The 24,893-nt window shown below is 38.6% G+C and overlaps 2 protein-coding genes across 2 annotated transcripts; one reads left to right on the top strand and one right to left on the bottom strand.

Annotated features, from left to right (window-relative positions):
* Positions 1-956: 956 nt before the first annotated feature.
* On the bottom strand, positions 957-4,367 carry LOC113225553 (myosin regulatory light chain 2). The gene is made up of 3 exons (XM_026457880.1): positions 4,272-4,367; positions 2,524-2,724; positions 957-1,575 (listed from the first exon to the last, which is right to left on the bottom strand). Exons 1-3 carry the CDS (start codon positions 4,272-4,274, stop codon positions 1,156-1,158), a joined length of 624 nt encoding a protein of 207 aa, XP_026313665.1. The 5' UTR covers positions 4,275-4,367; the 3' UTR covers positions 957-1,155.
* Positions 4,368-9,310: 4,943 nt separating this feature from the next.
* On the top strand, positions 9,311-22,984 carry LOC113225552. The gene is made up of 17 exons (XM_026457879.1): positions 9,311-9,474; positions 10,705-11,596; positions 11,701-11,966; positions 14,291-14,477; positions 14,983-15,160; positions 15,386-15,603; positions 15,823-15,996; positions 16,167-16,338; positions 16,480-16,585; positions 16,804-16,955; positions 17,679-17,891; positions 17,956-18,090; positions 18,951-19,035; positions 19,559-19,748; positions 19,822-19,983; positions 20,324-20,445; positions 22,647-22,984. The coding sequence occupies exons 1-17, from the start codon at positions 9,414-9,416 to the stop codon at positions 22,739-22,741; spliced, it is 3,408 nt and encodes a 1,135-aa protein (XP_026313664.1). The 5' UTR covers positions 9,311-9,413; the 3' UTR covers positions 22,742-22,984.
* Positions 22,985-24,893: the final 1,909 nt, after the last annotated feature.

The following is a 24,893-nucleotide window of genomic DNA, read 5'->3' as shown; positions in this document are numbered from 1 at the left end:
GTGTGTATATATATATATATATACATATGTATATATATATATATATATACATATGTATATATATATATATATATATACAGATATTATTTTGTAAACAGACATAAAGTCTACACTGAAGGAATACTCATGTCATCCGTGAAGAGATACTCATCAGAGACATTACATATGTATTTGGTTCACTATTATTTTAAAAGAGAGAGAGAGAGCTTTTATTCACGGGGCGGTAAAATGGCATGCTTGATTTAATTGATTGAATTTCGTAATATGAATTTTGAACCGCGCGATCCTACGCTCACTCAGTTCAAAATTCATATTCGATCAACAATAAATGTAATCAACGCGGGGCGAACCAAAGAGATCGAAATAAGAAGATTAATAATTAAGTAAAGTTAAATGAAGAGATTAAATTAAGTTAAATCCGAGTAATTTTAATTTTAAGTATATTACATAGTAACAAATTTCCATTTCAAGCCATCAAGTTGAATCTCATGCTACGCTCAAGATTCCACTTTATTTTAACTCTGTGAATTTTCATTCCTTGTGACGGAACCTACATTTTAACTTGCCTTCTTGAAACATGTTTCTTTTTAAGTTACACAATTTTTTAATTTTAAAGATGTGATGTGTTTGCTTTAAAAGAATGGTTTTAAAAATAGTTCTTAAAGTGTAACAATTTATTTGGTCTTGGAAGTTTCCGGTTAGAGATATTTTTATCACATAGCAATATAATAAGGCATTGACTGTTCTAACAAGTTGGGTGAAAAGGAGATCTGCGGGGGTAAAGTAGCGTTTGTGTAATGACAACAGCTAGTTATATAAAAACGTGGCCTGATTTCGGCGCACTCTCGTCTCAGACTTGATGGAACTTTATTGTTTCAGATCAAGAATACATGGTATTCTTACAAAATATTGGTCTTCAGTTGTTTTGTATAAAAAATCCTTAAATCACATAGTACGGGGACAGTACTACACGTGTTGGTTATAGTAGAACTATATTTTCATTATATATAAATTAAAAAATGGAAACAATAAATTACATAATTATAATAGATAAAAAAGTATCGGTTCTAGTTGTTTGCATGCGAACCGGCGGCCGGGCGGTCTGCTGGCGCGTGTGGTAGTCTCGGGCTAGTTCAGCTGGTGGTGGTGGGATTCTTACGCGGCTTCGCCGCCTTCCTCTTCCTCTGCGCTGGCGGTGAGCATGGTGATCAGCTTGGTAGTGTCGATGAAGCCCTTGTCGTCGATATCCATCTGGTCGTAGGCCTCGTCAACCTCATCGGCCGAGAACTTGTCGCCCCAGGTCATGAGCGCGTGCCTGAGCCTCTCCGAGTCGATTTTACCATCCTCGTCGAAGGTCTTGAAGGCGTTGATGACGACGTCATCCTCGTCGGAGCCACCAGACATGCGTCCAGCGAACAGGGTCAGAAGTTGCGTGAAGTTGATAGGGCCAGGGGCCTCATTTACCATCTCGTCGAGCTCCTTTTCCGATGCCAGCCTGCCGAGCGAGTCGAAAGTGGCGCGCAAGTCGTTCTTGCCAATGATGCCATCCTTGTCATGGTCCATTAGTTGGAAGGCCTGTGCAATAAAGAAAGCATCTTATAAAAATTAATAAACTAGACGAGCTTCTGGGAACTTCCTTAAAGTGACAATATTGACAGTGTAAGTTATTTGCAAGTAGAATTCCACTCAGGATTTGTTTATGTATCTTGCAGGGGTTCCTTCGTAATTCTAATATCTAATTTTAATTTCATAACTAACAACTAAAATATTGTATATATAAGTGCGTAAGTGTTATGCAAAAATATATGTCAATTTCATCAGTTTGGAGTTAAATTATTCCCAGGGCACGAGACATAATGGTGTGTTTACAAAATACTGGACGGGCGCGAGCCAAGCAAGATGAGCCTTTGTGGAATCGCAGCGATTGTCGTTCTTCACAGAAACAGTTGCTCCGACAAAGATCCTTTGTCTGTTTATCTCTAGAATTATCGCAGTTTTTCCGGAGGTGAATTGCTATCCGCGCTACACGACGCGAATGGACTTGTAAGAATAAATGTCTTTAAATTTAGTTTTATGCAATTTGATTGGTCAGTGAAGATGTAATAGAGATCCCATTTTCATAATACATACATTCTCTCAAGCGTGTTTCCATGTTTTTTTTAAGTGGCAAGCGACACGCTTATTCATAACAGTTGCAGTGCCACTCAGGGCTTTAAATTGCAAAGATCTTAAGGGTACTGCCACTGCGCCGGTCACCGGGTAAGTTGACAAGTCCATTGTGCCTGTAATTTCGCCAGCATCCATTACACTCCGAAATCGGAACGCAGTGATGCTCACATCACTGGTTGGCGGCAGAAACAGGTAAGGTGGCAGTACTTCCCTGGACGAATTATTTGACAAGGAGCTCTACTGCTACTAGAACATCAATACTTCCACACATGCACGTCGATGGTCAATTGCGGACGGTCTTTCTGATTAATATGTATTTAAGGACTATTTCAACGGTGAAGATTGTAGACGCACCTCCTTAAATTCGGCGACTTGCTTCTGGGAGAACATAGAGAAGACATTGGAGCCTGTGCGCTTGGCCTTGCGGCTACCGCGCGACGATTGTCTGTCGCTACCGCCGCCAGACGCGGGCGCCGCCGGCGCTGGTGCAGGTGCTTCCTCTGCAGGTGCATCTTCTTTCGCCTTCTTCTTCTTTACCTTCTTATCCTTATCCGCCTGCAAAAAGACAGGAAATGCAAATATTAGTTTAGATGTTTCTATGTATGTTAAGAAATTTGTTATATTCAATCCGCTACAAATTGCATTGTTGTCGCGAACCTTCATTAAGAATCCTTGATTTCCAACTCATGTTCCACATTTTGGATGTTAGTCTCTTGGTTAAACTTTTATTACATTGATAAAAATTTTGGATTATGATAAACTAGTTTGATATAAAACAAAAAATTGCTTTAACTGGTATATTAAGTACATGGACTGCCTTCGTGACCGAACGGTTATCATGCAGGCTGCCACGCAGAGTTCCCGAGTTCGATTTCCAGGTCAGAAGAACTAATTTGTATGATTTACATTTAATTCTCTCGTGAGTTTGAGTGTAATTTGTAGTTGTCTATATGTTGAACACACGTTCATGACACCAGCGATATAGAGACTCCCTATTGCGGGGCTATGAGTGTGTGCGTTATTTATTATTATTTATTTTACATCCCTACTCGATTATCAAAAGCCGCACCATTTGGTTTCATCAATTTACTATGACATTATTTTTTTTTTACTACAATTTGAATAGTATATTATAAAATCTGAAGCCAAGGTATTTGTTCTAGTTTCGATCTAATTCGGTCTTCAACGGTTTGTCTTTCAGCGCTCGCTTCCCGTTTAGGCGGGGCACGCGGGCGCTGCGCGGGCGCCGCCGCTAATTTTGGACGTCTCCGCTTACAATCCAAATTGCTTAGTTGACGTTACGTAAAGGCCAGACATTCAGTGCTCTAAATAGTACAGTAACTGTAGATATCCATTTAACGATTTGTGGATGATAATTTAAAACAAGTTTTATCAATTTTCGACTAAAGATAAAGGTAAGTTTCAGTTTTTTCAGTTGATTAATCAATTGGTTTTTACTGCATTCTCTTAAAATCTTAAGTATGTTTTCACTTTTTTGTTTTCTCTTTTTTATTCAATCATTGACATTGACAACGTGTATTGAAAATAATGAAGTTGCGTTTTATTCAACCTGAGGTGTAATGCAACTGTAACCATAAATATGGAAATCATTAGATGACTAAAGTCAATAGCGTGGACCATAGTTATATGTACCTTATTTATTTATAAAACTATCATTATTATTCAGGGGCTGTTTCTTCCTAATTATGTTTGCTGTCGTTTGGCTATATTATTGTTGCCTTCGTTTGTTTTAATCATTTTATATTGTGTATTTTACAAATGTAGCTTTAAAATGAAAATTAAAAATCAGTGCCGAATGTAGATATTACTTCTTGGAGATAAGTTCCGTTCCGTTTTTAATGTTAGCTGTTAATTAACATTTTAATAATTTCACGATTAATTTATATTTAATAGTAATTTGTACACGTTTAATAATATTTCATTTGTACTCGACGTTGTTCTGAATTTTATATTGCAACAGTTCCCCGAAGTGCACTACGTGCAGTAGGCTCTTCTTTATCATCACTCGTGTCACGTCCATCACTACTTTCTTCACAATTCACAATCCGGTCTTCACTCACTTTGTCACTATGTGAACTTACCATTGTGTTGTGTGTTGGTAGACCGACGAAGGAGAGACTGAATCGCTCGGCAGTCCCACCCTGACTCCGAACTTTCGTTCCCACTCGACAGTCCAGGAGTTATTCCCCCTCCCTCCCCCCGTCTCCCTCTTTCGACTGTGGCGTACACGATTCCATATTTAGTTCGACAAATGCGATAGGTACCCGTTCGATCAGCATCACAACTCTTTCAGCCGCTCCGGAGCTCACTGGTTCACCCGCCTCTTTCTTTTGTTTAAAAATATATACATACTCACCTGAACTGTTTTAGTTTTCCGGATTTTCGACACTTCATTCATTATCAAGGTTTTCTAGAGATCTTCTTGTATTTTATTTGGATATAGTAGCAGCAAGTGCGTTTGCATATCTGCTGTGTTTATTGTACGATATTATAAATAGTGTAGTTTTTGACAGTACGATGCGGTCAGGTGCCTGAGAAGGTTATTTCTGTAATTTTACTGACTACAACTTGTGTACATACTTTGCTCTTTATGAATACCAGAAATTACTTAGTCTACATTTTAACATGCAGTCAGAGTACTGACCTTCTAGTATTGAGTAATTTGGAGTCGAGCCTGAAGATATGTAATATTAGATCAAGGTTATTTCTGCATTGGTTCTGGTCTGATGTAGGACATATTTAGAACCATCTTATGATGTAAGATTTCTGATTTCTGGTTTTACGTTCATTGTTTGATGTTTTATTTTTGTGCTTTTGTCGTTATTGTCAGGGGTTACATGATTATATAAGAACAACCAACAAACGCGCTCCATTATGACATAGTGTCGTAGTACCTAAATTGTAAACTAAACTCACCTACTTCGCCTTTTATGTCATCTTTTCCAGATATTGGCAATCACAAGGACGATAGCTGACGACGTATCACTGTGCCGCCATTTATAAACACAGTGAGTACATTCTCCTATTAGATACACTTAGTAGGTAGGTACACTTATTTCTTCTTTCTTTCATAACGTAGGCAGGGGAAAGGTGTACGAGACGATCCTTGGAGGTAAGATGATCGTTTTCAATTGTAGTGAAACTAATAACGTCATCTAGATATTTTCTTTGTGCCCTCAATGTCTGGCCTCAATGTGCCCTCTAATCAGTCAATTCGTAATAGCGATGTGAGTAACGAGTTCATTATTGTGGAAAAAAAAACAAAAATTGTGTGAGTTTGATCGTTGATTAAAAAATCAACTTTACCTTAGATCAAACTCACACAATTTTTGTGTGAGCTTAGGCAACTTCCATTCTAAGCAATCAATTGCTAAGACTTTTGTGTTGGTGGCTTTGTATAATGCTCTATTTACTTATTTAATGGTATGGTAACAGTAGATAGTATACAGGCTATTTTGCCGAACAAAAAATAAAAATAAGTAAATTGGGGCAAGATGATTATGGTTTTGGTGTACAAGACGATCCGTGGGGATCATCTTGTACTATGTATAATGTTAACGTACCATTTTTAATTTGTATATTTTCTGAGTACTGAAATCTCTTAATTAAATAGCTTTTGCAATACGAATAAAATAGTAGAAGACTGGATTTCGTTTTCATGATCGATCTCAATCAAGAATAAATATAAATTCCTTTTTCTTATTTTAGACCAGGCAAGAAAAACGAATCGTGGTGGGTAGTCGGAAGACTATGATCTAAAGAACTAGAGACGTAAAAAGTTGGTTGCCACATAGATTGGCAAGTAAATTGGTGGCAATAGGTATGCGTTATGTCATTAAAAAGACGACGGGCTAAAGGTAAAAATAAAGGGTCTGTTGGTTCAATGAAATATTTAGGTGAAAAAAATTGTTTTCATCAGATGTGTTAAACAGGAAATCGAGCTCGTAAAGTACATTAAAGATCCATTCTAGACGAGGATGTATGGGCTATTGAAACAAGATGTTTTGTCAATGTCAAAAACAATATCGCCCACCCGTAGGTACCTGTAAGATATTAATTAATTAGGATTATTTGTTCTATGCCCAGCAGTGGGCATCGTATGCCTGAGTGACGTGATTTGCTCTCGAAGTTCCGTAACTGTTGTTTCATATACCTAGATTAACATAAGTAAGGACTTTGTTAAGTCTAAAAAGTTGTAACTTTAATTTGTTTCTACCAAAACCTAGAAATTTTCCTAAATAGGGGCAAGATGATCTCCTGGATCATCTTGCCCATACCCTGAGGATCATCTTGAACACCCCGGTAAAATATTCAAATATAATAATGAAACATCAAAAAATTAAACGTTTTTAATAAAACAACAAGACAAACTTTCTTCAATTCAACGCTTTTACATCTGCTTTAAGCTGAATATCTTTTAAACTACCACCATTCTCCCGTAAGGGGATCATCTGGTACACCTTTCCCCTACCTTATTGACACCTGATTTGAATTGGCACATCGTTGCACGTTAAAACGTTTAGCTTGTTAGCGTATTTATGGTTTCCATAACGTTAATAATATTTATTATCTGGCAACAGTAACTACAGATTATGAGATTTTGTAACTAGATACCTTATGGCGAGAACTGTACTTACGTACAGTTTACGTTTACGTTTACTTACGTACGTTTAAATTTTTATTCGTGTTCGTGTATGGACCAGTAAATAGAGTTTTTTCTTAGTTAGCTGTAGGGAAAAGTAAAGACTTCGTTTTAGTCTTTGTTTGTAATGCAATAAAAGTCCTTCAGTCTTTACCATCATGCAGCTGGTCTCACGCACATACTTACCCCAAACAAATGCGTTGAATGTTTTAAGCTAGACGATGTCGTGTATAATATATTCAGTTTTCATTACGTACAAAAGCGAAAGTTCATGAGTAGACTTGTGAAGTTTCGAACTCGTAATGAACCAGCGTAATGGACAGCATTTCTCAAGGAGCCTGGTGTTTAGCATGGGGAAATAAGTATATAGGTACATGTAATATAAAAGAAACAGATTTCCCATTTATTAGGTATTATTTGTTTTTCCGGAGGTCTCATTCCAGCCAAAATCAGCTGATACATAGGTATGGAAACGGTAAAACTATTCTAAAATGTTAAACCAATCCGGGACTCGAACCTGGGTTACTCGCGGTGTGGATTACCTTACCTTATTTCAGCTGCGATGAGTCACAGTCGTGAAAATAGCTGAGCCGCGGCGGTGGCGCGGGCGCACGTGACGTCATACACATTACTGTCACTCAGCAATGAACTATAGAAGTAGAAGGCATTATACAAAAAGTAAAGTAATCAAATTCAATAAGGTAACACAATATTCATGTTTTTTTGGATATCTTCTAATACAAATGCTGATAATTGTGGCAAGATATCATGGATAAATTTTAAAAAAAATTTAGAAGGGCTTACTTTGTTATGCGGTACGTATATTTCCAGTTAAGTATCAATATCGTCGTCACATAGATGTGTAAGCAGTACGTAACGTTGCCTCTATTGTTCAAAACAAGGACTTAATGACGTGACCTGTACTGCCTGAACCCAGCAACTTGGGGAACGCGTTTTGCATATTAACAAGCGAACCGCGAACGTCCCGTGTGTTAAGCGTATTAAAAAATTATGTGTGTACTACTGTAGCTAATTACAATAACAATTTGCGTCATTTTATTTTATTTTATTTTATTTAATAATTTATTGTACACGAAAACACAAACCACATTTTTAAAACGGAATCACAAACAAAAAAAAGGTATACTGCTTTTTTCTAAAATAAATTTCTTCCTGCAGACCAAAATACAGCATACAATAATTACGATATCGGGTTTACATGTACAGCAATACGAAATTAAATTATATAATAAAATAATAATAAAACAATAGCAAAAATGTTAAATTACTATAGACTATATAAATACTTAGATAAATACATATTTCATATTATAATATCTATAAAATGGATTTTATTGAATTAAAATTTGTAATAATTATTTTACCCACCGAACATTCGCTAATATGAGCCATGGTTTGTGCTAAATGTGTTATGATATGATTTCAAAGAATATTTCATATGATTATTGATCGTTCATTTCGTCACATATATAACGTAAAGAACGGTATACGTATACTTATATTTACATTCATGCAATTACAGAATACTACTTACTATTAGGTTCGATAAAGATTTGCGACGTTGTCTTATTTCGGCGAACTGTCCACAGGTTAATTTATGAATTTCGGTGTTATTTTGCAGAAATATTAATAGTGGTTCACTTGCTACTCCATGACCTCAGCGAAGGTTAAAAGGTACAACATAATAAATAATAAAAATCAATAAATATTAGACAACAGCACATTCGTTGCTCTGATCCCAAAGTAGGTGTGCAAGTCACTCGACCACGAAGGTCGTCAAAAACAACATAGCCGTGTTTCATGCAGTTCATTTTTCCTTTTTCGTCACAAGTGCAGCTTTTTTGCACAATTAGGCACCCTTACGGGGTTCGTAGAGCAGCAACTTAACTTACTCATTTCGGTAATTTTCAGGTTAGTTTTCTCTACCTAATTTCTGTGTACATTTTTATTATTTAAGTCTCCAGAGTATATTATCGTAAAATATTAAATATTGTTTCAGGTGACTATACTTTTGAATATTAAATAGTACTTCATGATACTATTCTAGAATATTTAAATATTGAAAATAGAAAACGAATCACAAAATTACCCATTTAACTTTTTCTAAATTACTTTTATTTATATTTATTTATACTTAATTCAATGATTTGTAATGAAATGAATGACGAATGATTTGTAATCGACAAACGTTAAAAACATCAAGTGGTTTCTTTAAACTTTTACCATTTTGTTTACAATTAAGAACCATAATATACACGTTAATTAATAAAATGTAATTATGTAATTATGAATTTGTTTAAAATCACCGCTGGCCGAAATCAAAGCACACATTGCATTAAAACCGGTCAAAGGAAATTCCATTGCCTCCATGCCTTCGTGACGTCGTATATTTTGTCTCCCTCTAACAATACTGACGTTTCACGTAAGTTGTACTTGAAGTGTTTGATTCATCGCCTTTCACTTGGCCTGCGTGTGCGCACACAACCCGTACAACATGGTCTTGAGATCACAAGAGTGACAAAACGTTTCTGAATGAAATGTAAAGAGAGTTTTAACAAAAATGTGCACTAAACTTAGTCATGTGTTACCAAAGTTTTTTGTCTTAGTTTTAGTATTTATCGGTAAGTTTCTTACGTTTCTTTACTTTAAAATTAAGAAAGAACTATTCGCGGTTTCACTTACATACTGTTTATTTACTTATTTATACACAACTCACATTTATGAGGATGTATTTAACACCGCGCAAAGAGCACGTGTATGATATTATGCACGACAAAATATTCAAATGATATATGAAATGGGCTAATAGACACAAGAAATATTGAACTTTGTGCACTATTGAATTGGAAAATGATACTCCCATATTACAAATTGTATCATAGATGTTTAACAATGCTTGGCGTTCAAGTTGTCGTGGTATAATAGTACTTTAAGAAGTTTTAAACTTATTTTTAATGGATATGTTTTATTGTCAACATTGCGTTCGTTTGATAGACTCAAGAAAAGCTTGGTACCTAGTGATCAAAATATCTATAGCAATATGTAGAGTCTGAGATATTTGTCCTTCAATCTTGTTCGCTTTCGATTGCTGCTGGGCAAAGGAACTATTTATATAATCATCAATGATACGTGCACTTAGTATCAAAAATATCGTGTCACCACTGATTACTAAAATAGGTAGTACCTATTATGCAAAATGAGTTACTGTTGAACAAAACCATTGATGTTTTCTATGGGCCTATAGTGTTAGTAAGATTTACAGGTCGTAATAATTGTTGTAATAAAGGATTGTGAGTTTATGTCAGATTATAAATTATTGACGACGGCGCAAAACTGTTCAATTTGTAGCTTTATTCGACCACATGTTTACCTTTGAATCCAACAATTAAACATTTAATTAATATTAAAAGTATTACGCAATAAACTTACCCTAATTTTAATAGTCATTAAACGACTTAATCATTGTTACCTGTTCAAGTCGGTAGAAAGTGAAAACCATAGTAATACATCATTTTTAACAATGAATTTTGTAGAATACTTTTATGTATTCTACCTCTTCGGCCCCTAATAATCAGCCTATACTGTACAACATTAGAATGTCAATGTCCGAAACTGGTCTTCAAATAATAATAACGCACACACTCAACATAGCCTCGCACTAGGGAAACCCTGTGTCAATCAACAAATAACACCCAAGCTCACGAGAGAAACAAACGTAGACCATACAAATATTTCTCCCGACCCGGGAATCGAACCTGGGACCTCTGCGTGGCAGGCCGGCATGGTAACCGTTCGGCCACTGAGGCAGTTATAATAAGCAAGTGCTTACCTATATATTTCTTAAATTATAGATATCACGTATGGCGTGGTCCTCCGCGCGTACGTGTCCCAACATGGGTTGCATGGCGAGATCGAATTCAGCCATAAGAATAACACCCTCATCAGCATCAGAACCAAGCTCAAACCGACCCTGCAGTTCCCCGACGGGGTCTTCAAATGGTCCATTCACGAATTTCCCGTCGACTACACAGACATCTCCAACGAACGATGTTCAGAATTAAACCTTGGCAGGGAACTCATTGATTTAACTGAAGAATTAGGATATCTCATAATACCAGGAAAAGATCATGCAGAATTTGAAAGCAAAGTTCCTCTGTTCGGTCTTAATGGCTTATGGGGAAAGAGTCTGGTTTTGGAAACTGCGGAAAGAGACCGAATAATTTGTTCATCTATACATTCGACTGACAAACAGCAAGAACGTTATGCCGTAGCGAAGTTTACATCTCCGGTAGCTGGGACATTGAATTTCAGGTGGATTTCAGTCAATGAATTTGACGAGTCCGATTCATACATTATAGCTGATTTGTATCACACGAAAGCGGTGTCGGATAAGTTGGAGCACACAATGCACAAGTGGAAGATCTTCGTGACCGATATCTTCGACTCGGATAAAGGTAACCATGAAGACAACTGTAATGTTCTACAGTTAGTTTTTGATCCTGAAAATGCTGGCGACGGAATGAGTGTCGGGGACCTAGATAGTCGCCTAGGACTTGTTAAAGTTGCGACAGATGCTAATAAGAGAAAAGTGAGGACTCTATATAAGGATGACGTCATAAATATGTTAAGAAGTGACATGGAGGTGACGAAGAGAAGTCTCTACGTTGTAGTGTATGATAATCGACACCCCGACAGCTTTTTGGGATGTGCAAAACTGAGGCCTATTCCGCCCAAGAGTACTAAGTAAGCAAAGTTATTTATTTAATAAATTATAATGTATTTAATATAGCTAATGTAATATAGTATTTGTTTATATTTTCTTGACTTTACTTATGTGTACCTTTCAGAGCACTTATAAACATGGACGGAATCCGAGGAACGGTAGAATTCACTCAGCGTTCCCCTTTCGACCTGACGTGGGCGAACTTCCAGCTCGGTGCCGCGGACATGGATTACGAGTCGAACCTTCGCTTCGTAAGCTCCATGCTGCACTACAATGTACATGAGCTGCCTGCAAAGCTCCTGAACGCTGATCTGGTGGATAACATGTGCAATACTACGGGGAGTTTGTTCAACCCCACCGGTGTCGACATTAATAATATGCCTCCTCCAGGTTTGTACGATAATATTCATAGTCATAGTCATAGTCATAGTCATAGTCATAATCTTTATTGCATCAATGTTGTAGTACATGGTGTTCTAGAGCTAGTGACGGTTCTCAACATTAGTCCTGTAAGGGCATTGCAATAACATAAGAATAAAATTTAAAATGTCAAAATGAAATGAATTTAGTAAATTACAAATTAATAAATGGAATACATAAATGTCTTATTGAATAATGAATGAAACATTATTTGAAATCCCTTTTAGCAAATTTTACTAAAGGTGTGTTAGCTAAGGTTCAAGTTTAACTTTAAGTAACGTTGATCAGAAATTTAATTTAGGTTACGTACCAACGATTAAATATCGAAAGACAAATTTAACTAACAATTGGCTGTAATATGGAGAATCATTCAGCCATACGACCCACTGCTGGGCATAGGCCTCCCCCAACGATCTCCACGACGATATTAAAAATATTGACTTGAAGTCGGAGATTGCTATGAAAATCTTTCGGTTTACGTTTAATTTTGTGGAAATTGATTAATGGCCACGCTAAATTTATTACCATCTGAGTATCCTACGCCAACATTTCGCTATTATCATAACTTATTTACCGCCCGCCGTGAAAATTTCATGATAAGACATTTTCACAATTAGTTGATACGCAATTTCAGGCTTAGCAATACATATGTATATTTACTCTTCTTTGAAACCAGCCAGGTCGTAAGTATTATTATAATATATTGAGAATGTTTGATATTGAATTTTCCATCCAGACATTCAATATTGCTATTAATAGTATACACGTACAATCGCGTGTGGGCAAAATCGGTCAGTTGGGCTGCGCGGGCGCTGCGGCGCGGGACGGGAGTTTCTCCGGTGTGTTGCTGGTGCCAAAATTGTTTATGCGACAAACAGCTTTGTGGAGGATTCCGTATAAATTCATTTCCAATTACTCACTTTTCTAATCGTTGGTACTTGGACAATGCTTTTCACACATTTGGAATGTTGTAAACGAAAACCATTAATTAATGATCACTTAAGGAAAAGTTCACTTCTAAAATAATACAAAATAAAAATGGTCTAGAATAAGACTTTACGGAAATTTGTATCAGATGTAAGCTTTTTTTAAACAAGTTGATACAATAATAATAAAGGTAAATTTATGAATGTAGGTGTCTGTGGCGTTTTGCCACGGTACCTATTCCGTCGCTAATACTTCAGACAAGCAAGTTGAGTCTCACGTGTTGATTTATGAGAATGTAGCAATAGTGCTTTGTCGGTAAACAATATAGGCATTTGGTATATCACAAACAACACGAGCCAATTGCGCAGCGTCTCTGTTGCTAACAGTTCAAATTCTGTACTACCTTTACTATCAATAAAAATTAAAAAAGTGCTACTTATAATAAGTAAACATTGTTCATGCCAGTACGAATTTGTTGTTTTCGACCTTTACTCGAGCCTATTTCATCATCAGCTTACACGCATCCACTGCTGGACATAAGGCTCCCCTTGAGCACGCCAACTCTCCCGGTCTTGTACCCCATCCAGCCGCCGCCGGCCGCCTTTCTCAGGTCGTCCACCCATCTTGCCTAAGGGCGTCCCAAACTACGTTTTCTTTGACGTGGTCGCCATTTCAGAACAAGTCTGCTCCATCGGCGATCAACCCTCCTGCAGACGTACCCGGCCCACTGCCACTTAAACGTCGGCCACTTTAGTTCTCTGACGTATGACCTCGTTAGAGATTACTCGTATCTAATACTGATAGTAATTATAGATGGGTACAAGTTTTGTTCTTTGTTACTTAAACTAGGATATCCTTATCGACGAGCTATATTAGTTCGCTGACTATATTCAAGACAGCTTTGTTTTTTTTTTTATTTCGTACAATTATATAAATACATGTTATCGATACTACAAGTTATATCTTAAGTATATGTTATTATTATATTTAACATCACGACAATTAAGTTATCGTCAACTTTAATTAAAATTCTCTAAGCTCACTACTAATTTTCTGTTCGTTTATAAGGCTTCAAAATTTATGTCATTGTGGATAACTACGAGTATTTTGACCTAAGTTTTTTAAGACAAAAGTTCTAAGAAAAGAGCTCGTTGTAAGATGTATTTAAGTTGGCTGTTGTTATTCCTTAATAATAAAATAAAAACAAAGAAGCCATCGATTTGTATATAAAACAAAGATAACACAAAATCCGCTTGAAAAAATTCACAAGATCGATGGTCTATACATTGTTATGGTAAACTTCATGACGCTCTAGGACCCTCTAAGTTAATTAGATGTAGAAGTAACCTAATGAAGTTTCATTTAAGGTATGGGCACGCAAGACCAGTATCCAGTGGGCGCTCTATACGGCAAGTACAAGGATCGGACAGAGTATTTGAACCACCATTACATGCTGCCGGGCCTGGCCATCGAGCTGAGCGGCTCTTATTGGGACGTCTTTCTGTCACTGCAGGGACAGAACAGCATTGTGCATAGGGCGTTGGTGCTTCAGAGGTATATTCTTTATTAAATGAATTCGGTTCTTCCATGGCCTGCGGGAACTGAAATTTCTGACCCGTTTTCGTGGATTGTGCATGTTCTGCATAGAAGACTGTCCGTGATACCTAAATTGAAAAGGTGTATATTATTATGGACCATGATTTGTTCGGGCGGCAGTTAGTGAGCGTAGTTCTCGAATTTTGTTTAAAAAATTTTCGGAATAGGCTAGCGTTCAGCGCTGGGAGTGCTAGCCTGTCTAGAAACCGCAAAGGTTGTCCAGATGCTGTTATACGAAGTTTTTGTACCTTCGTGTATCTATAGTTGTTCTGCACCATTGGTAGAGGAGGGACACTATAACAACAAGTACAACACACAACAACAACACACAGTAACAAGGAGTACAAGGAAATGTTATGATTAATTGAAGGGGAGAACAGATGTTTCACAACAGTTTTGTAACGTCCAGCCTAAATGTTAGGAACCTCCACTTTATAACTAATTTTAACAATAATTATCCTAGACGAAATCCGAAACACGACCTTTGTGGCACGATCCTGCTGTACGAACATGGCACGGAGTACCAGACGCCCATGACGTCAGCGCAGGTCATCTTTAGATACCCCATCGTCGGTCAGGTCATATTCCGCCAGCCGCAAGACCGCCCCTGGGAGGATACCACGATTATTATAGAGAGCATGGTAACATTATTATTACTTCTTAATTTTATTGCAGATGGGCAATCTGCGGTATACAGTGCTACACTATCGCTTTTACAAAAAATAATAATAATTTTTTAATAAATTCAAATAATACTTTTGGCCTTGGTTGCACGTTAACTACAAAACTGTACATCGTCTGTCAAAAAGCATACAGCAAGGAATTATACAAAGTAAAGATTTTTATGATCAGCTGTTTCTTTTCAGGTGCACGCGGACGGTGCGCACGTGAACAACACGTTCGAGCACCGCTGGGCGATTCACGAGCACGCTCCAGGCTCTGACTACTATAACTGGACGGGGCGCTGCCTCTCCGCGGGCAAAGTCTTCGAACCCCACGGCATCGACATTGACACACGGCACCCGGACCAGTACTGCCGGAAAGGCCTGGAGGGGCTCTGTCGCCTCGGGGACTTTACTACCAGGCTAGTAATACAGGCACGGGCGTCTTCCAGTGAAGTGGAATTTTCAAAATTCGCTTCGGCGTGCTGTTTCATCTTTTTCTTTCCAGTTTGCAATGTGATAACCTTAAAATTGTAGCTTCAAGTACGATCTCCATCAAATATTTATCTTCTCCCGGACTCGGTCCATGTAGTTTTCGTTGTTTGAAATAGATTTAACGCTCTATTACTCTCTCGTTACAGGCACGGCACGTTGTCAGTGGCGGGCAAGAAGGCGGAGAGCCTTCGCCTGACGCGGCGGCTGTTCACCGACCCCGTGGTGGCGATCGCCGGCAAGTTCTCGCTGATGAAGAAGTCACTCGTCATCTACGACGACCACGGTCCCGTCGCTAGGGGCGAGCGCATGGCTTGCTCTATGTAAATATTACGCGCAATGTTTCTACTAGCCACTTATGACTTCAACAAATTTGACTTCCCGGAGCTGCCGTGGCGAATTATGATTCACAAACTCCAATCGGACCTTTCTCTGACCTGCAAGAGGTATGCGGATAAACATCAATGGCGTTGGTTCGGTTTCTCTGTTCCAGCGTAAACGGACTGCACCGCCGCAAGGCAGTGGTCCGCGACTGGTTCGGTAACGGCCAGCAGGTGCACTTGCGCGGGCGCATCGAGATGACGCAGCAGTCGCCCTATGACGTCACCAACGTGCAGGTGGCGCTCGACGGGCTGGACGACGTTCGCAACTACCGGATACATATGGTAACACCGCAGAACCTACTCGTGTTTATTGCGATAAATAGAGTTAAGTAGTTACGTACAGTGAGTGTTTTGCGTGACTTCACAATTAAACGAGATTCCTAAGTAAACGTGTCCCTTTACGTTATCCGACGAACGTTTCAGACTCCAGTGGAGAAAGATCTCGAGTTTCCTTGCGAGAAAACTACGCTTTACGACACGTACAACCCGTTCCACGTGGACAAACATCGCAGCCCGCCGCCCACTAAAGGTTACGAATTAAATTAATGTTTAGAGAGGGAAAATTCACCCTGCCATGTTTTCGCGCAGCGTTCGTTTCATAACTTAGGCTGCTAGCAGATTGTCGATAATGATTTCACGCATTAACCGCAAACGTACAGTCGATCTGTTAGCGGCCTTACCCTGGCACCTGGGACTTTTCGTTCGCTGCGTTCGAGGAAGAAAACAAGCAATAAAGGAATCTGACAGGCACCGCGGACCAGTACGAGCTAGGCGATCTGGGCTCGAAGTACGGCCCGATCGAGGGAGCAGGCAGCTTCAGCGCGTACTACAACGAGACGCAGCTGTCCCTCTTCGGGCCTCACACCGTGCTGGGGCGGTCGGTGGTGCTGCACCGCAGGGTGAGTGGGCGCCCGTAGCCCGCCTCTGCCCGAGGCGGCGTGTGCGCAGTAGTGTTAAAACTTGAAAAAAAAAAACTTTTTTTTTTTAAATAAAAACTTGAATAAAAATCGTAACGCCCTAGTGTTTTCTAAATTTTGGTTTATTATCAGAAAAAGTAAGATAGAATAACTGAAATAAACTAACTAACACTAACTTTTGTTTTAAGAATATATATATTATGTGAATATATATAACATGTTTATAAAAATCAATTACCATGATAATTATAACAATAATTTAATCTTCATTTGTGGTGTTACTATTGTTACAGGTGTTACTCACACTTGTAATGTCATTGAAATTTTCTGTGTCTTCGTTTCCTTCATTCAAATCCTACCGATAATTTTATATAAGCGGCTTGCTAAGAATGCTATCAAAGTAGAGATGCAACAGCAATCGATAGATTTAAAAAAAAGGTAAAATATTAGAATCCCCGCATTTTCCCCACATATCGTCAACCCCACAAAATGCCCAATCGAGTTGAAATTCCCCGCAATTTGGGGAATGCGCACCAAATTGACAACACTATGAGTGTTGCCCATTTATTTTGAGCAATTAATCTATGAAGAATAATATTAACAACGAAAGAGGAAAGTAGTAAAAAAATACAATTGTCATATTCTTATTTTCATACTTTTAGGAAACAAACGGTTTGTTTCACGTTCTTTGAACAACACGCGCAGGAGGCGGACCGCGCCTGGGCGTGCGCCAGCGCCGAGCGCGGCTACAGCCCCTCGGAGGCGCGCGAGCTGCGCGCCGTGGCCTCGTTCCACCACCCGCAGGGCTTCGCCTGGGGCTTCGTGCGCGCCTCGCAGCTGCGCCACGCCGACGGCAGCGCCGGCGACACGCTGCTGGAGGTCAACCTGCGGCACCCCGGGCCCAGGGACCGCAACCGCGTGAGTGCCCGCCGCCGCCGCCGCACGCGCCGCCGCTCCGCGCTGACTCCGGTCGCTTCCGCAGACCGCGGGCCACGGCTGGGCGATCTTCGTCAACCCGGTGGGGGTCGACGCGACGGTGAAGGTGGCCGACACGCGCTGCGTCGCCGGCGGGTACCGCTGGAACCCCTACTTCACGCAGCTCGCCGATCCGCTCAACGTAAGTTTCCGCGTGTCTTGGTGAGTAGCGGTGACGGCGTGAACGAATGAGCGACCGTTGGGATTGACCAATATCCATCTCGAGGAACAAAAGTTTAGAAATAAGCAAAGGAATATACTAAAAGTTATATATATAGCTACAAGGAGTGATATAGAGTTCTTAAAACCGCCAAATTTGAAATCATTACTTTTTTCTAATTCTGGATTCCCGGAAATGATTTTACTGCATCGTAGGACAAAACTACTCATTCAGGAAGCCAAAGTTGGATTTTAAAGTAATTCTAGTGGTGCCATGTAAAAAAAAATGCAATAGATAACTGACTTGTCATTACAGTAAACCTGCCTGATGGAAGAAATAAATATGGTGCCATCACTGGACGGACTCCTTCATAAGGAGCTTTACTGCTTCTAAAATGATCATAATGACGAAAATGATAATGATGCCATTTTTTCAAAATCTGTGAATGCCAATCAAAATATCTTCAAATTTCATGAATAGCCTTCTAGAACCGTTTTCCTGTAACTACAACGATTAAGGTAGCTAGCCTTGCTGCCCCGTCTCAAATTTACACCCTGTATAATGCTGACGATGCTGCATATGCTGCAGATGCTGCTGATGGTGCTTTGATGCTCGTGGTGCTTATGATTCTGATGGTGCTGATGACTTTGATGCTGCATTTTTTTTACATAGCACCACTAAAACTGCTTTAAAATCCAACTTTTAAAAAACAACTATCCAACGATAAGCATATCATTCCTTGTAGCTATATTTGTATACGTATCTATCTATGTGGAACACCTTTTTCCAATCCATGGTGATGAGCTTCAGTTTCCAGCATTAAATAAATTGTCATGATGCAGCACGACCTGTACAGCCAAGAGTGCGGCGCTGACAATCCCCTACGTTGCGACGTCGGAGACCTCACCGCGCGATTGGGCACCATCAGTGAGCGCTCTTTTTGTTATTAAGGGAAATCGTTATTGTATCTCAAGTGTAACCAGACACGTATATAGTACATCATTACACAAATCAAGAACTAAAGAATTACGAACGTACCGTTCAAATCAGGCCGTCTCCCCGTTCCTGCCGAGATGCATCCAGTGTTTTTCTCAAACAATGCCAGGAAATAATAGACTAATGGAAAAGAAAAATATATGTAAATATATATAAATATATGTATAAATAAAATAAAATAAAAATAGCCAATATCAAAAGTGAAGTAATATATGATACAACAAAAAATTAAAAAATACTTTCGGACGACTGTTGAAAGAAAATAGGACATTGTTTAGTAAGGGCGGTAAATAAAAAATGACTAACGAATACATATTCACTTCGTCCGGCCTAAACGGTTTTTGCGTTCTCCTCACGACAATAATGCAAATATTTCTGAGCACGTTTGAGAAAACGGTACTCCATGCGACGTTTAGTGCTCATTCCTCCCGCGGAAAGTACAAGTTCGGTGCAGGCGTGGGCGGCCCGCGGCAGATGTTCGTGGACAGCAACTTCCCGCTGGAGGGCGCGGTGAGCGCCGTGGGCCGCTCGCTCGTGGTGTTCGCGGCGGCGGGCGGCGCCGCGCGCATGGCGTGCGCCAACATCGAGCCCGACAAGGACATCGTCAAGTACGCCAACGTCATGAAGACGCCCCGCTTCGTGCTGTGAGTATGGCCCGGGCCCGGCCGCCGCCCGTCGCCCGTCGCCAACACTCGTGCTAACCCTCGGCGTGCGCAGGACCCAGTTCTTGCAAGAGGTGCGCGCGGTGATGGGCGTGCCGCCCTGGATGGTGACGGTGGACGCGCGCAAGACCCGCGACCTGCACTCCGGCGCCTGCCTGCAGATCCTGTTGCACTTCACCGGCCCCCAAGCCAACCGGCTCGAGCTCGACTTCAGCAAGTGCGTCTGGCTTCTTTCATTCTTTTGCTCCGTGGTCGTTTAGCGAATGCCACTAAAATTTGGCGTTCGGGAAATACGCACGCCGCCAGCGTGTTGCGTTCCTTTGCTGCGCACGTCGGGAACAAACTTGTTACTAATTAATTGTACTAGTATCAATTTATTCACCTATTCGCATCGTTCGACCGGCGAATGCGCATCGCGATTCGTACGTTTTCAGCGAGTATACTTACGAATCTCTGATCTCAGACGAGTGGCACTTAGAACCTGAATTGCACGCGATTAATAATTACCTACCACTGTATGTGTCCCTTGTTACGATGTAACGGCGATGCTCCCGCAGACTACTCGCGACGGGGCGCCTGGACTCGCCGAGCATCTACATCCCGGGCCACGTGGACAGCAAGCGCAAGTCCACGCTGTCCTACCGCCAGTGCGGCGTCACCGACCCCAACGACAGGAAGAGTAAGTTGCGCCGTCTCGTGTCGACAGACCCAACAAAAATAAAAATAAAACTATGTTATTTCATTCTCGATACTTACACAATAAACTTACGCAACAAAATACCACTGTACAAGGCGGGATAGCGTACCACGTAGCAGTGAGACCGCCATTTGTACCGTATGTCTACATCAGTAGTATAATTGACGTACAAAACACACACATACTTGAACATTTATATCATTATACTACGTGTTGTATTGCTTTATTATACACGTATCCCAATTACAGGCAAGTTCATCACTGACCAAATACTGTCCTATGGAATAAAAATAGTACATTGCGTATTAAGGGCGGCAAAAAAGAGTTCAATATCTACCCGAAGCCGAAGGCTGAGGCTGATTCGCGTTTGGAATTTTATACCGCATTTGCTACATACAACATTTTTCATCATATTTGCGAGGAAATAAATGAAATGATAATTTATTTCTTGTATGAATAAATATCGCTTCACAACACAATTACAGATACTGGAAATGGCGGGTTTTTTTAGAGATGCAACGGATATCTGGTAACTATCCAGCATCCTGCCTATTTTTACTATCCGACCGTTGTTCTGCATTAAGTGCTAAAAGTTCATTCAATTTATTTTCCAAAATGAGACCAACTTCAGAGGATAGTTTTTCACTATAAACTCTTGCAAACTTTGTTAAATGTTATCTACTACTTGTTATTGCCAGACGATTATATGAAAGAATTGCGATCACGATCGATTTGATCTGTCTTCAAATACAATGTGTCCTTACCTACAATAATCAAACGTGTAAGTAGATTAAAAAAGTTTTTTGGCAAATCTGGTGTCAAGATTTAGAATTAGTTAGGTCACACAAAAATTAATGATATCAATTTAAACAAAATAATTTTAATAAAAAATTTAAAATAATTTAAAATAATTTAATAAAAAAAACGGGTGTATCAAGTGCTAGGCTTATACATGTAACAACTAGAAATTTTAATATAGCCAAAGAATGATGTAATTGCTTTTATTCTTCTCCACCTCGAGAAATTCGCATTTGGCACAACAAACAAACAGCACTGATAAAAAATATTGCCGAATTTGCGATTTATTTACTGTTATGTATTTGTTTGTATTACCGAATAAATTAATCGTTTTTATAAAAACCAAGTGACCACAATAAATCAAATCGTCAGTGTGAAAGTGCAATCATTCACTAATCAATCAATGATGGCGATGCGCGCTGTAAACCGGTCGCGACATGTTTACGGCAGTGGGTCAGATATCCGGCGACCGGATATCCGACTATCCGGCCTAGGTGTCCGCTAGATATCCGGTAACCGGCTAAATCACTATCCGTTTCATCTCTAGTTTTTTATACAAACAGATGGCCAGCTATTCTTCCATAGGTAATACAACTCGAACTAAAATGTTGTAAAAGGCAAAAACGCAAAATAATTAATATAAATATATATATATAAATAATTTCAAAATACTGCAGAATTTGAATTTTTTTTTTTTAATATATAATAGACACACGCTTGGCCACAATCTCACCATCTCATCTTACAAAATGAAATTAGTAAAATTTAGTTAAATTGCAAATGTTTAGTTTTTGTTCTACATTTCAGGCTTATACGAAATATATTCATCAATTCAGAGATTAAAAACTTTTTGCTTAATCTTGACGTTGAGAAGCACAGTGTATTAAATTAAAAAATAAATCCATTACTGCCTTATGGCGCTAATGTAATTAAAAATTCCGTGGGCGTAATTTAGGACATTACGGTCGCGTTTGCTTGCATGTTATAACACTGTTTACGAGCAAATGTGATGAAAAAAGGTTAGGTTTTTTATAGCATGCCTACATGTTTTACCTAATTATAAAAATAATCTATAAAACTGTATGTATTTGATTGCTTTTTGTATACATGAACGTCAAGTATTCGATCGAGATAAATCGTTGTTTTACGGTTGTGCCTTTAGTTTTTTTTTTTATTTACAAATAAATTTGCAAGGCAATATCAATTTGCAAGGCAAATTTCATAAAAAAAATTTACCTTTTTGATGGGTTATCATGATCACACCCAATGCTCATTGTAATTGTTGCGGGGTAATTGGGTATGTTTGCCACGTGTTGGTGGAGCGTGTCAAACCGAGAGAATACATACCCAGCATACACGACTAATATGTTTTTATTTATTTGCAGAGAATTCCTATTTCTTCAAGAGTCAGGCCTCTTCCTCTTCACAACTGTTATTCAGCTGCTGGCTCACGATTCTATACCTGCTCAGACTATTGTAACCTTATTCCTCTATAGAAGGGTAGTACTTGCGAAGGAATCTATTCGAAGGCTCACACACATACGTGCACTCATAATAATAGAACATTTTGTTCATCAGTTAAGTGCTTAGTCTAAAATTGTAAATTGACATCAGTTTGTACACTTCCATTTTGCGGCCTTGACTTGAGACCATAAGGAATAAGGCGACCGTCCATATACAACGTACAAGAAGACTGTAAATATATTACGTACCTCAAATTGCAACAATTGTAAATATTTATCTACGTACTTTAAGTAATTATAGAGCTTAATTTGTAAATAAATTATTATTTGTTACAACTCCTTGTTTATTTATCATTAACTTCTTTGTGAAAATGTTTATGTGATAAAAATGTAATCATAAAATAGAGGACTCTCAAGCTAAAAGGGGTTCAGGGTCATTTGTATCATGGATGCTATGGAAATGGATGGGATTACCACATCATCATCGTACTGCAAAGAGATAGATGAACGGTAATAAACGAACAGCGACATTGGCTCGTGTTCGTTGTCATGACTGTGGTTAGCAGCTAAGGAGGAATGATGACTCTATGATGTGTTCAAAAACCGCAAATTACGTCCAGCGTAAAGACAAACTGTTTTGTTAAAACAAATTTTAACTGTAAAAATGTTATTATTGCTTCATAACTATATCGAATTCGATTTTATTATATCATGAAAATTTCGAACGCCTCTGAAAAACAAATTTGACATTATGAAAATTCGAGCAAATGTTACTTCGGGCAAATGTATTTTCTGACTTCTGATAGGTACCTAATCCCAAGCCGTAAAACGATTACAACAATATTTTGTTAGTTATTGCTAACGTTCAATAAAAAATCATTTTAAAAATAAGATTAAAATCAAAGCGACTCTATAGTTTCTTTGTTTTAAATATTTCAATCACTTGTAGTTCGAACAATTGAAAATGATCCAGAAGTTTATATAAGCTTCTTAAAATTGACGTAATGGGTCTCTTCCCATCTTTTGCGCATGCAATGTGTAGAAAAAGGATAGTTAGCTATTTGATATTTTGTTTGCTTTTATAATTTATGTTTTCGATTCATCTATGTATAAATTAAATACTATACAAAATAGCTTTTTAAATGATAATTATGATAACACAATGTATTTGTTTAGTGAAAACATGATACAAAATCCTGTTTTTACACTTTACTGCAGTAATTATAGTACTGCATGACACCGCGCTGTCAGTCGAACAAACGAAAACTGTTGCGCGATTACGCTCTGTATACGATTTTAACGCTTTATAGGTGCGGACACTTTTTAGCGCAAACCCGATGTCCATTTGTTGGTAGGTCAATGTCAATAGCCTTAGTGGATGGAAAACAGTAGCAAGCAATTTTGACCAATTTCACACGTTACTTGATATCGAACGATACCATAGTTGGGACCGACTCTTGTTTGTCTATGAACTAAATAAAAACTACGCGTGACATGCATGAGAGTGAGAAAGTTTTTATTTGCCACCTTTTACTGTTACATATAATAATATATATATATATATATAAATATATATATATAATTAAAATAAAGTATAAATATAATAAAAATAATAATAGTTACATATATAAAGCTATAAGTTTAGACTCACTGATAGAAATAGAACGCATATTTCCCGATATGGTGGAAAAAATATATTTATACCATTGTACGCGGATAGGTTTTAAAGCAAAGAATCAAATATCAGATGACCTGAATGTGGAAAATATAAAAGTATGATCAATGGCCTGCAAAAACTATAACATATGAAGGGAACGTTTGCGCATTTTTATGAGGTACACCCTGCACAATTTCCGCCGGAAGTAAAAAATGTTCGAAATTCAAATAAACAAGATGGCCACCATACAAATTTCCTTAGCGCATATAGGATGGGAGGCGCTATTAGCGTTATTTCTCGAACAAAACTTTCTGCCACTTTTGGGGGGAGGGGGGCGTAGTACTACAAGCAAACAGGTGCACTCAAATGCAAAATTGAATTGTGTCACTATGGTCTCACACAAACAAAAGTCACACTAGCTTATTTTTACAAATAGTGAATTTCTTTTTTCAATTTTGTGTGTAGTGTAACAGTGGTATTGTTTTACTTGCATTTGCCAGAGGAGATACCCA

The sequence above is a fragment of the Hyposmocoma kahamanoa genome, unplaced genomic scaffold (genome assembly GCF_003589595.1).
Source record: "Hyposmocoma kahamanoa isolate Upper Pololo Valley unplaced genomic scaffold, ASM358959v1 166, whole genome shotgun sequence".
Lineage (NCBI taxonomy): Eukaryota > Metazoa > Arthropoda > Insecta > Lepidoptera > Cosmopterigidae > Hyposmocoma > Hyposmocoma kahamanoa.
Note: the sequence above shows the minus strand (reverse complement) of the source record. Positions and strands in the feature narration are given on the sequence as shown.

Coding starts and splice junctions, on each gene's coding strand:
- LOC113225553 (XM_026457880.1), bottom strand. Junction 1,576..2,523: donor AAGTCGCCGAATTTAAGGAG/GTGCGTCTACAA, acceptor TTTATTGCACAG/GCCTTCCAACTAATGGACCA.
- LOC113225552 (XM_026457879.1), top strand. CDS start 9,414: ATGTGCACTAAACTTAGTCATGTGTTACCAAAGTTTTTTGTCTTAGTT. Junction 15,604..15,822: donor CTCGGGGACTTTACTACCAG/GCTAGTAATACA, acceptor CTCTCGTTACAG/GCACGGCACGTTGTCAGTGG. Junction 17,892..17,955: donor GGCCCAGGGACCGCAACCGC/GTGAGTGCCCGC, acceptor TCGCTTCCGCAG/ACCGCGGGCCACGGCTGGGC.